This window comes from Oryzias latipes, chromosome 14 (genome assembly GCF_053564925.1).
Source record: "Oryzias latipes strain Hd-rR chromosome 14, Olatipes_Hd-rR_3.1".
In the NCBI taxonomy this organism is placed as follows: domain Eukaryota; kingdom Metazoa; phylum Chordata; class Actinopteri; order Beloniformes; family Adrianichthyidae; genus Oryzias; species Oryzias latipes.
This window is the reverse complement of record NC_136250.1, coordinates 21,024,802-21,038,072: the sequence shown is the minus strand read 5'-3', so window position 1 is coordinate 21,038,072 and position 13,271 is coordinate 21,024,802. Positions and strand designations below refer to the sequence as shown.

Genomic DNA, 13,271 nt, shown 5'->3' with positions numbered 1-13,271 from the left:
CTGTACATCAAAGTTAATTGTTTTTTTCTCTTTCTCCCCCAGGGTGGAGGTCACAGGATTCCTGCTTGGTGGAGCACTTTGAGGATTAACACAACTTTGAAACAAAGGGGTACTCCTTATGGTCACCATAATGGATCCTGGATACAATGCCAGACTACAAACCTGGATTTTCATGCTTTTTCTTTTCTTGGGATTACATGCTGGTGTAGATCAGTTTGTTTCTTCCACACTACAGGGGTACATTAGAGACATGGACATGACATGTCCTAATGTATGCAGGTGCGACGAGGACTTTATCTATTGTAATGATCGTGGGCTGAGCTCCATCCCATCACTGCCTCCCTCTGCATCTGTCCTGTACCTCCAGAACAATCACATAAACAACCCAGGGCTTCCCTCCTCCCTGGTGCGCCAGCTTTCTGTCCGTGTTGTCTACCTTTATGATAATGAGCTGGATGAATTTCCCATGCAGCTCCCACCGTCTGTTCGTGAACTGCACTTGCAGGACAACAACATCCGCGTCATTCCTCGCAATGCTTTGGCTCGAATGCCCTTGTTGGAGAAGCTGCACCTAGATGATAACTCTATTTCCACTGTGTCCATTGAAGATCAGGCCTTTGCTGACAACCCACGATTGCGCCTTCTTTTCCTTTCCCGGAATCATTTGTCTAGTATCCCCTCAGGACTGCCAGCTTCTTTGGAGGAACTTCGTCTAGATGATAACCGCATTTCCACCATCCCGACTCATGCCTTCCGAGGTCTCACCTCACTCAGATGTCTCGTGCTGGATGGGAACCTTCTAGCAAACCAGAGGATTGCCGACGACACATTCTCCCGCCTTTCAAACTTGACCGAGTTGTCCTTAGTACGAAACTCCCTGCAGACACCTCCTGCTAACCTGCCCACAAACCATCTACAAAGACTGTCTCTACAGGACAATGCTCTGACTCATATGCCTCGAGGTTCCTTGGATAGCATGCACAAGCTTCAGAGGCTGGATTTGTCAGGAAACAACCTGACTACTCTTCCAAGAGGACTGTTCAAAGACCTTGACAATCTTGGTCAACTGCTGGTGCGCGGAAACCCCTGGCACTGTGGCTGCAACCTACGTTGGTTGTTTGACTGGTTGCGAGCCCGTGGAAACTCCATCACTGTCAGAGGTCTTACCTGCCATGGGCCTGAACGAGTACGTGACATGGCCTTGATTGATTTGGTGAGTGAGATGGAGGAATGTGAGGTAATAAGAATATCAGGGGCTAAGGACAAAGTGGGTGGAACCGGAGCAGAAAGTTCAACCACAAATGCCCCTCCACAGGGTTCACTCTTCACCCTCCGCTCAAAACGACCTGGCTTGGGGATCCCCGACTCTGGTTTAGATTACACACTTAGCAGCAGTGGTGTGGGGAAGAGTTTGGCCCTAAATGTGAAACCTCTTTCTCACAATAGTATTCGTGTTACCTGGAGTGTGGCTCAGCCAAGCTCCTCTTTTAGACTGAGCTGGCTCCGACTTGGTACTGGGAATGCCATGGGATCGATCACAGAGACACTTGTCCGGGGTGATCGTCGAGAGTATCTGCTAACCTCCCTTCAACCTCGGTCCAGCTACATCATCTGCATGGTGCCACTGCCTGGCAGTTCAGAGAGCAAAGGTTTAATTTCTGGAGATGTTGACTCTGATGAAGCTTTAGTTTGCGCAAAAGCAGAAACTTCAGACCTCAGCCCATTAGAAGAGGGGGAAAATGACAACTCACAACAGATTACAGCGCTTCCACTTGCAGGGATTATTGGTGGAGCAACTGCTACTGTATCCCTGGCTCTGATTTTTGGTATATTTTGTTGGTATGGACACAGGACTGGTCATTTGTGTTCCCGTGAAACCTACGCTCGCAACAGTTCGAGAAAAAGCAAAAACTATGATGACTATATTGAATCTGGCACCAAGAAAGACAATACCATCTTGGAGATTCGTGGCCCCGGTTTCCAGATGACACCTATGGCAGCTTGTCAACCAATGCAGCCAAAACTCTTAAGAGAGGATTACATCATTCATACCATCTTCCCCTCCAATGGCACTGGCTTATACAAAGGTTCCAACCATGTTACCAACACAGGGCATGGCACCAACCGTGGCTATAGAGAAGGGGAAATCCCAGATATAGACTATTGTTACACATGATGTAGTGCAGGAGATGCTGTTCATAAGTATTAATGGTAAAACTGTATAAATGCACAATTTCCCTTGGCATGGACACTTCTGAAGCACCCCTCTGTGCCTTCTTCCTCTGGTCTCCCATTCCAAAAAGACCTGCTGTTCACCACACTGAAAGTACTGCAAGTGATTCACTAAAACTGAGACTATGTGGGAACAGCTCACACAGCAGGAGGCAGCAGCCAGTGCCACAGGTGTCGACGCACAGCTGAGTGTGTTTTTTTCACCATCTTAGTAATGGTCTGTGTATGAATCCTTTTTTTGCTCTTTCTCTGTGACATGTTGGCAAAGAATGTATCCTCAGTGGGTGGGTCGAAATTAGCGTGGGCACAGGTAAAGTTTTTTTTTTCAGCACAGAAGCCACAGCAGCTAATTCAAAATTTATTGAGTAGAGAAACGGACATTTTGGGTATTAATTTCTTGCTCACCAGTTGCACACACACACTTATGTAGTCCTATTAACTCCTGGTCCCGAATGCCTCAATTAATATCGATGTGCCCTACCATACCCAAGGAAAGGGCTGTGTAAAGCTGTGAATTGTTTTGTTTCAAACAACCCAGTAACCGCTTGTCTTAAAATAGGTTTGGTATTACCTTTGGGAGTAGATTACAGACTTTTTGTTATACTTCCTGAGATCAGTATTGTAGTGTTGCAACAAGAAATGCAGCACAAGCATGTCCTTACTTTCCTTTCATGCTGACTGGGCTGTGTCAGGAAGATGATCTGCTGTTTTTATGAGTAATTTGTTAATACATTTCTGCAAAGCACTCCTTATTAGTTTATTTTATCTGCTAAAACAGCTTTTTATATATTTTTATCCATTTTGTGTTACTATTGAAGAAACTCAGCAACTAAAGACAAAAGTGGCTTTGTTTCATCTAAACTAAAAGTGAGGAAAACAACATTTAAATGGACGTCTACAGGTTTGTATTTTCTTAAAAATATAAAAGGTTGTTCTTGGTTGAGACCGACTGTATTGTTATGTAATTTTAAAATTAGATTCCGCCCAAAGACTAGCATGTTTGCCGACTCAGACATTAGAGACCAACCTCAATTGCTCTTTTCAATGTTGTCTTTGTGCTTCACCTGTGACTTCAGTTAGCTGACATTTGGTTGTGAAAAACTTTCCCCTGTGTTCTGACAGACTGGACAAAGTTGGAGCCTCCTACTGGAGGCGAACTCATGTGAGTGGACCTCAAGGTGAGGCCAAGAACTGTGAGCGCAACTGAGAAGACTCAAACCGCAACACTGTTGACCTACACTGTGGGGCGACGGCCAAGCTGTGGGGTTGGGTGGGTGTGTGTATGGAAAGCTGGGGGAGAAGAGCTGGGAGACAGGGTGACTCATCCGTGATTGGAGTTCAATGATGTTTGTCTTAGCGGAGGAAAAGGCCTCTACTCATTCCACATTTTTATGACCAAGCAGCACTAAAAATGTAAATGTGTTAGCACTTAGCAAGGGAGAGGGAGAAATGTAGTGACAGATATGCAGAGATGGAGGGTGAAGAAACATTGCAGTGCACCGATAACGATGCAGAATTGATGGCTTTGATGCTGTTGGGTTTAAACACACATAAATCTCCTTGTCATACCTGGCTCCTACCCTTAGGTTTAATATTGTCCATCAGTCGTTTACCACTGTGTTGCTTCCAAAGGGGAAACCAACTGTGCTTCCTTGACTGTTCTGTCCGGCAGAGGTTTACACTGGTGTCAGACAATACGTCAGTGGAATGTATATTTGAACTTGCACCCAAATTAACTGGCTTAAGCAAATCTTACCAGCCTCGCTAATTCTGTTGTGGGGAATGTTGATGTATTGTAATTGTTATTTTATAGTGGGTCTATTAAAGATGTGTACTTTCTCTTTATTTGTATAAATAAAACCATGGCCACAGCCACATGATTTTTTTTTTTCTAGTGAAATCTTTGAAGGTGTCATAACTTTTGTGTTTTAAAAAAAATCTGTGAACCTGAGATGTGTCTGGAATTTTGCTTTTTTCAGTTTGTCTTTAGAGGGAATCAATAAAAATTTTATAATCTTGTTATTCCTGCAAACTGCCATGGAGTTTTTCTTTTTACAGCTCCATATAACCAATGGTCGGACCTGGTTTCCTGCTTTAATAGTTTGTTTTTGAGACAGCGGCTGAAGCTACATGCTGTTATTTTTGTGATCAGCACAGGAAGCATGGCGCAGTAAAACAAAGCCTGAAGCCTGATGCTGGGGACCGGCTCAAAATATGAGACAAAGCTGGACTTAATAGGGTGCTGTCCATGATGGTTTATGGCTTTGACTGGACCATACAAAGGCATGTACACAGATAAGCTGTAGAATTGTGAGTTTACTCTAGGGGCACATTTACACTAGATATGGTGGCCTTAAATCGCAGCAGAGCCCAATCGATCATCTCAACTAACTACCCTGTTAGCCTCTATTCACATTTACCACCAAATCACAAACTAATAAAAAAACAAGATCTCTGCATCCAAATGCAACCTCCATGTAAGCACCTGCATGCTAGCAAAACTGCTTCCAGAGCTTTGCACTTGGTATTGTTAAGGATTCTTCTTTCTGTGAAGCTGCCTTCCATTGTTAGAATAGGTGATTATTTCTTCATTCAAATCGATGTGAATCAAGAGCAGACCAAAAAAATTGCTATTTGAAAAAGCTTGTACAATCGACAGGCCACAAGCTTCCTGATCCGCTACATTCTGATGTATCCTCTTGTAGACAACTAGATCCATGTACCTCTTCTGGCATCTGGCTCAAAACCTTACAGCTGGATAGCTCCAATATTGTTCACCCTTTTTTGTTGCACCTATAATGTTAGGTTGGTGTTGTAAAGGCCTGTAAGCTAGTGGGAGAGAGTGTAAACAGATGGGTGACAGGAAGCAGATGCGGGCTTACTCCACACTAACAGTCCCGCCCAAAAGTTATAGGTGAATTTCTAATTCCTAACTTTCAAACTTCTGCTGCTCTGCAGAAACGATATCCTAGAAAACAACAGATTTTTTTATTTTGGCCAAAATCATAATTAAAAAATAACACTTGGTGCGACACTTGGCACACTTGGCACATATTTTTTATGTCAATTTCTTGTCTACAGAAACCAGTGCTACACAAAAAAAAAGTCTGGTTTGCCTAACTTGTGCAAATGCTCTGTTTCTAGTCCTAGCGGGGTAAATCATATTGCATTGTGGCCTGCTGAAAGCAATTCAACACAGAAGGTTTCTGATGTGAATCACTAAACTTCATTAACCTTTTGGAGTGTCAGTTCAACCCTAAAAAACAGTGACATTTGGTTGGTGAAGCAGTTCTTTTCAACAGGAACACTTTTTCTTTGATTAAAAAAAATCACAATACACAGAAACGTTTACTCTGTAGTCTGTATACAGTCATTCTTATAAAGGTGAATATAAATCAAATAAATACAAAGAACAAATCTTTTGGCCATTTAAATGAAAACAGCACTGATATCCTGGCAAATAGTAAATGTTTTCCAGACCGTTTTGGTGAAATTGAATAATTTCCCACAGCACACCTGACCCTGAAAAAAAAACATTCCTAAAGAATCTTGTTAGGAAAGCACAGGGGCCTGTCTGGTTCTGCAGAAAACATGTCTAACTACGTATGCTTTACAAAAGTATAATCACATCATTTCAAACAATTATTGCACAAAACAAATTAATGATAAAAAGAGCGACCCTGTGTGTTCTCTCACAGTTTGGGTCATGGCATTGTAATTCAAAGGTGAGAGATTTCAGTTTAGTCTCTGAGGTTTTCAGAAAGAAGCAGGTTTTTGTGGTTTACAGTCTGCACCACTGCAATGAACCTGCTGCAGATCCCGGCTTCTGGTCTTTGTTAATGGTGTTAGTGCGTATGTTTATTTGCATGGAATGTAGAAGGGAGAAATCCAATTATGGATTATCATATGAAGGCCCTTTTGAACTTGTGTGTAAGGTGTTCTAGCAAAAGCTGCCCTCCTGTAATCATATCATGCAGAAAGTATGCTGAGTTCAGGCATTAGGAGAGAGACATTTGCATTTCGGGTGAAGTGCTGTTAATGTGAATTTATCTTTCCTAAACGAACTAAAACTTTTCTGAATCCAAGGATCTGTCTAGACACAGAGTTTCATATTCAATAAAGAAGGAGAACATTAAGTCTGTTTCAAAGTTCAACAAATTTAAAGCTATCAATCAGAAAATTGACTTTGATTTAAAAGATCATTGCAAAAAAGCTGTTAAAAATGCTTTAAAGTCACACAGATCATCTTTTGATTTATTCTACAAACTCAGTGTTCTCTTAATCATTATTATGACATTTGTAGCTAAAATTTCTTTTTAAAAACCTCTGTCGTTTTCTATGACATAATGTCTACAGAGCGGCAGTAGTTCATTAGAAATTCACCTGAGTTGCGGCTGGGACCGTCGGTGTGGTGTAAGCCTGTCCTCACTTCCCATCATCCCTTTGTTTGCACAATCTCCTGCTCGCCATTGCCCCTCACAAGATAAATCTTACTTTACCAGTACAACAAAAAAGGCGAGCAATATCAGAGCTAACCAGTCCTAAAATTTAGAGCTTAGATAAGAAAAACAAAACTTACATGGATCAGAATTGAGCAAAGCATGGCGTCTGCGGCCCACCTATTGTAGCTTCTACGTCACATCCACAAGCTTTGTCAAATGGCATTTTTTGTTTGCTCCTGATTAACAATGATTTGAATAAATAAATACTCAGAAATGCAATTTTGAGCTATATTTGGCACAAGAACATGTTAAAAACACCATTTTAATCGGGGTGGATCTTTATTGCTAATTGAACTACGTATAGATCTATAATGTTCATGTTATTCTTCAACACAATTAATCAGTTATCTCCACAATATCTCGACACAAAAATGCGAAAAGCATTTGTGTCAGACTTTATAATCAACCTTACAGTTTAAAGAGATTGATGAAGTGAGGTGTGTCATCAAAGTAACTTGCAGTTGGAAAGAGCATCAGTAAAATCTAATTTCCTTTTTCCTTTTTTTCTCTTTTTTTTGTAAATAAATGGCCTAAAACTAGTTCTGGTGGAGGCAGATGTGAACACAACCTTTAAAAAAAAAAGTTATCAAAAACTGGATCAGATGAAAATTTTAGCTCTTTTGCTCTGGAGATGAAAACGTCTCCGATTTCAAAGACGAGGTGTGTAATTTTATGTTGTACTGAGACTGACGGTAATCAAACTCTTTTGCCAGTTGTTGATTTGTCTGTTTCATGCATCATATCAAAGATTTTGCAGCAAAAGTGAGATTTGTGTTGGTCCCTTTGTTCTCGCAGACATGAAAGAAAGTCCCATTGACAAGCTCAGCGGGATCACAGCAGAAAAATCTCCTGATCTGAAGGTGGGTCACTAATTTAATGTCTCACCTCTTGAAAAATTTAAAAGGTAAAATGTACTATATAGCCAGAAAAAGTATATGCATTATCTGCACAGAGTGCTGTGAGGTGTTTTCTGTCTCCATCTTTCTATTCTTACAGTGGTGGAAACCTTTCTAGATCTCACTGTAGCTAATGTGAAAATCCTATTTGTCCACATTACTAAAATTCTATAGTTTACGTGCATTCTACAAAGTTTAAACTCCACTTGAAGCAGCCACTAAGGAGGTAGAAGTGCCATCAAAACCTGACAATGTAATTAAAAGTGGGACATTATTCTTCAGAGATGTACATAGTAAAGAGAAGTGAAATGCTTTGGAGGGTGAACAGACATGTCAGTGTGGATTTCACATCAGCAGCCTTTGCGTCTATAGAGTCCATAGCAGGTTGTAATGTCGACTTAATCTCTGTCCTGAGGGGACGTCGCTAAGCTTGTTAGTGATTGTGGGATACAAAACACCACAAAGTTATTTGCTAAATTAGAATATTTAAACTGGAACTTGCTCTGGTCTTTACGTTGGTGTTTTCTTTTGTGGTACAGGACTTTAAGATAGCAGAATACCTCTTAAAGGACCCATATCATGGTTTTCTTAAGCCTTTCAGAGTAAATTATATCCATATATATGATAATTTATCACCTTTGGCACACTAAAGATTATTTTTTTTAATCAAAAGGAGTTATTTTCCTGAGCTCTTTTCCAACCCGGAAGTAAGACGACTCGATCTCTGAGGCACCGGCTTTCACTCCGCCCGTTTCATGACGTCATCTCAGAGCCGACCTCGACAGTGTGTCTACGTTTCTCCCACAGAAACAAAAACTATCCGAACCTAGAGCTCCACGTAGGGCTGGGTATCACCAATAATTTCCAGAATCTATTTGATTGGATTCACAGTTTACACATTTAGACATATAGAATAAGCCTGTCCAAATAGGAATGTTTTAAGCCTAACACTGAATGTAGAAAAACTGTGTCGGCCTCTCTGACATGGACAGAAAGATTGTTCCATAAAACAGGGGTTTGGTGGCTAAAGGCTCTGCCTCCAACTGTACTTTTACAAACTCTGGGAACCACAAGCAGTACTGCATTTTGGGAGCGAAGTGTTCTGTTTGGGTTGTAAGGGACTCTGAGATCTTTAATATAGAATTGGCCTAAAAGAATCAGGTCTTAAAGGTTAGCAGGATGATTTTGACTTTAATTCTAGATTCATCAAGGAGCCAGTGAAGTGAATCTAACACAGGAATGATGTGTTTTCTTCTGCTTGTTCCTGCTAACAATCTAGCTGCTGAATTCTGAACAAGCTGAAGACTTCTAATTATACAATAATTATACATACAGTACAGACAAAAAGTTTTGACACACCTTCTTATTTAAAGAGTTGTCTTTATTTTCATGACAATGAAAATTGTAGATTCACACTGAAGGCATCAAAACTGTGAATTAACACATGTGGAATTATATACATAACAAAAAAGTGTGAAAATATGTCATATTGTAGGTTCTTCATAGTAGCCACCTTCTGCTTTGATTATTGCTTTGCACACTCTTGGCATATACTGTATATCTTTTGAAGATATTTCTATTATTGTGATACAGTTCACATACTGTACAATTGTAGAAAGGAGAAGCTCCAATAAAAATGTGCATATCATTATGCTCTGCTGTTTCTGTAAAAGTAGAAAATAATGCTCCCTCCCACTCACACAAAGGGTAAAAAATGTTATTTTTTGCTTAATGACAGAACTTTTATTTGTAGGATTATCATGCAGCACTTTCTACCTAAAAATCTGCCTGGAATCTGCACTTTTTTTATGGTCACATCTGTATTTTCTTAACCTGTTATTGGGCCGTTGTCCATTTACGATCCGTGTCCTGCGTCTGTCGAACATTCCCTATTTTGGGTTCCCACCCAGAGCTTTTAAACTGAAAATGCTTACAGCTCTATTATTCCCATTGCTCAGCACTTTGTTTTATACTCTTCCATCATTGGCAAAGACTGGCTGAATTATTGTTGTTGAAGAAAAATAGCTGACCCAAATCCAATAATTTAAAAAGGGAGGGAAGGGGGGTGTATGTTTGAGAAAAGTATTTACTGTCGATAAAATCATCTGTTTTCTTAATATTTGGCAGGTAAATGAGATTTTTATATGCTGAATAAGAACATTTTGTAAATTGCTTGTTTGTTGTTGTTTTTTTGGAGGGAGTCTTAAACAACTTCAACAATAAAGGCACTAAAATTTGACAGGAAACAAAAATAAAAACACAAACATAACAGCAGAAACTTCAATTAAAGGCCCACTATGATGAAAATTGTGTTTTTGATGTTTTTAACATGTTTTTGTGCAATCTTTCTAATGATGAAGGGGATACATTTAGATAATTAAGATTCAAATTGTATTTCTGAGTATTTCCTCATTGAAATCATTATGAATCAGGAGCAGACAGAAACATGTCGTTTAAAAAAAAGACTGTATATGTTTTGTTGGAAGTCCGCTGGACGGAGCACAGTCTCCCAGCTCCTCGTCTGAGCTGAGCTCTGACCTACAGCTGGATAGCTCCAATATTGCCTTTTTGTTGCACCAAAAACTTTAGGTTGGGGGTGTGAAGGGCTGTAAGCCAGTGGGAGAAAGTGTAAACAGATTGTAAACCTCTAAAAACAGCATAATTATAGTTAGAAGTATCAAAACATGATCAGAATGAGTCTTTAGCAAGAGCACAGTGGAAGTTTTGTAGCAAGTAATTATTGAATATTTAATAAAAGTGTTAGGTACGGGGGTTGATGAAGGACCCAAAATGCAGAGACGGAAGGCAGGCCAGGCCGTTCTAAGGGCAAGGAGTTTATTAGATAAACAAAAGACGCTGCCAAGCAGGGAAACCTGAAAAAGAACCAACTGACAGGATAGAAAAGCAGACAGTATGGACCAGCAAAACAGGAAGGTAGTGACAAGACATCCGGTATATACTCACAAGACTGACCAGACACCGGTGCAAATGGTCAGGGCAGAATGGGACAAGGGAAGGCAAACTCAAACTAATACAGGCAGAGAGAACCTTCAAAATAAGACAGGAAGTTGAATTACGGGAAAGCAGAAACCAAACTTTAACATTAAGATCAGTTGTTACATCCAGCTTTTCCCAATTATTCATTAAAAATATGCTTTATTCATTTCTAAAACAATAACCTAAACAACGGTGTACATTTGACAAGTCACAAAATTAAGTAAGGCGAATTTGTCCCAAAGAAAAGGAAGAACTCTTGTTTTTAGAGTAGATGGACAAAATGAACGTGTTGTAGTCGCGTCTGTAAGACATCTTACATCTTATGGAATGCTAAGTCTTTATTGTTGATAAATGAGCAGAGTAATGAAAATCAGACAAAAAGCACCAAAAAGCAGTTTGCTTTTGTGTTTTTTTGTGTGTGAAATATTTGCTTTATGGTGCAGGTTTGTCTAATGGTTACAAAAAGGGAATTTGACCTCATGAGACCCAGGCTTTAGTTCAGTTGGTAGCAACAATGTCATTTCCCCATATGAGCACGCAGGGTCTCAGGGGGTCAGGAGAAGGAATTCGCACAATCACATGACACGCATCTTTCTTCTTTATTTAGCATGTAAAAGTGTTTGTTGCACACAATCAACCAACTACAAACCTACATCCATTCGGGCATGACTTCCTGAAGCTGAAACAGAGGATCAGAGATGACATGTTTTTTGGTGTCAGACGTACTGATCTGAGTAATGTAGAAACCATTGATTTGGCTGAGATTTTCCTGCACAGAAATGTGCAGAATTTACGGAGAATATGGCCTCAAAATGAAAATATATCAGGTGAGCAGAAGGTGTGTGGACAAAAATACCTACTTTTTCATATTTGAATATTTGTTCTATACCACATCTAAAAACCTCTTCGTCCAGTTCCAAACTAGAAAGTACTGAATGTTACAAATCCTCACATGACCACTGAGGGCTGTTGTCAATAAGAAGCAATTTTTCATTAACTCCAATGTTGAAGAGTCAAGTTTTAAACCAAAAAAAACAAACATTTGTACAGCTTGGTGTCAACTTTTTGCATTTTTATTTCTAATTTTTTAAGTTATAAGTTTTGGGGTGCGAAATTTAAAAATAATTACCACAGTGGGATTTTGATTGGCAGGTTGGTTGATCTAGCCAGAACTAAACAAAACACCCTTACTGTGTCTTTCTCATTACTTCATTTTCACCATGTTGAGGGGTAAGGCGGGGCACAGTCCAATCACTGTGCTCGCCCCACGTAAAGACCCATTCTGATCATCTTTTGATCTATTTTTAAAGTATTCCATTGGACTTTTAGCTATGACTGTGCCGTTTTTAGCTAAAATTAAAGAAACGTCGTTTTCTTAAGAATAGTTTCTGCAGAGTGGCAGTAGTTCAATAGAAATTCACCTCTGAGTTGACGGGACTGTTGACACACAGAGCAATCCCAGCCCCCCTTCCCCTCAAGAGCTCTCTGTATACACGCTTACCCCCAACCTAACATTAAGGGGGGCCACAAATATGGCAAACAATAATGATACAGTTTCATTAAGTATTTGCACGCACTCCTGACATCATCAGTGCTTCTGATTTTTTTGTGGTTTATTTTACAGCCTGAAATCTCTGAAATACAAGCTTTTTCCAACTGAATATTTGTGTCTGTTCCTGATTTGCAACAATGTGAAAAACCAAAATACTCAGAAACAAAATTTTAATCCTAATCTTCTTTATAAATGTCCTCCATCAACAGAAAAATGCCACAAGAACATGTTAGAAACACCATTTTCATTGGAACTGGTCTGTAAGGCTTCACTTGTCAACAGATCAATGGTCAAGCGTGTACACGTCTGTGAACTCCTCCCTAATTCATAGCTGTAAGGTTGTCATTTGTGACTTAAATAGTAAAGACATCCCTGACAGAGGGTCTGACCCAGTGCAAGCAAGGGGTTCCTGACAAAGTGGCCTGTGAATGTTTGAGGTGCTGTCATTCGTGCGGCCAAGATGTTTTTTTTTTTTGTCATGAACCTCACTTTCCTCGCCGACCCTAGCGACAATCTAAGTGTTCCAGACCTCTCAGTCTCTGATCAGATTACAGGTTCCAAAATTAAATCGCGGCGTGAGCAGAGGTCCGAGGGGCTGTGGAGGAGCCAGACATGACTGAGGTAATGTCACTGCGGTGCGCCCACTTTAATCCACACACATATACAGACATGTCTGTTTCCCTGTATTGATTTGCCGGGAGAAAAAACGTTGAGGTCAGCAGGCATATGTCTAAATTTCTTTCCCTCTGTCTCTCACACCCCATTTGTCTCTGTCGGATTCAATACTCGCCCTCCCCCATCAGGGGTCCATGCATCCACCTACACCTCCACCACCCCCCCATACCCTGACCTGCTCCCGCTCTCCGCTGCTTCTTTGTGTCCGTGGCTTTGCCCTTCACTTGACATACATAAATCAATCAGTCCAATTTCATCCAGAACAAAGCCTGATGGACTTCTGAGCCACAGTCCTGACAAAGTTACTATCCAGAGTGTAATTACCCTCTCAAGTAAATGATGTGGTTATGTGACTGAGGATTGGATTTGTCTTCATTTTCAGAGCTCACACATGTGTTTTTACCGTAGACAAATGGA

General features: G+C 40.3%; 1 protein-coding gene across 2 annotated transcripts in view; it reads left to right on the top strand.

The window, feature by feature from the left end:
• flrt1a (fibronectin leucine rich transmembrane protein 1a) overlaps nt 1-4,264 on the top strand; it is a 69,993-nt gene extending 65,729 nt beyond the window's left edge. For both annotated transcript variants that reach the window (XM_011483713.4, XM_078931314.1), the window contains exon 3: nt 43-4,264. In XM_011483713.4, the coding sequence (XP_011482015.1) occupies nt 119-2,176 (2,058 nt within the window). In that variant the 5' untranslated portion in view covers nt 43-118 and the 3' untranslated portion in view covers nt 2,177-4,264. The remainder of the gene's footprint in view (nt 1-42) is intronic.
• Nucleotides 4,265-13,271: the final 9,007 nt, after the last annotated feature.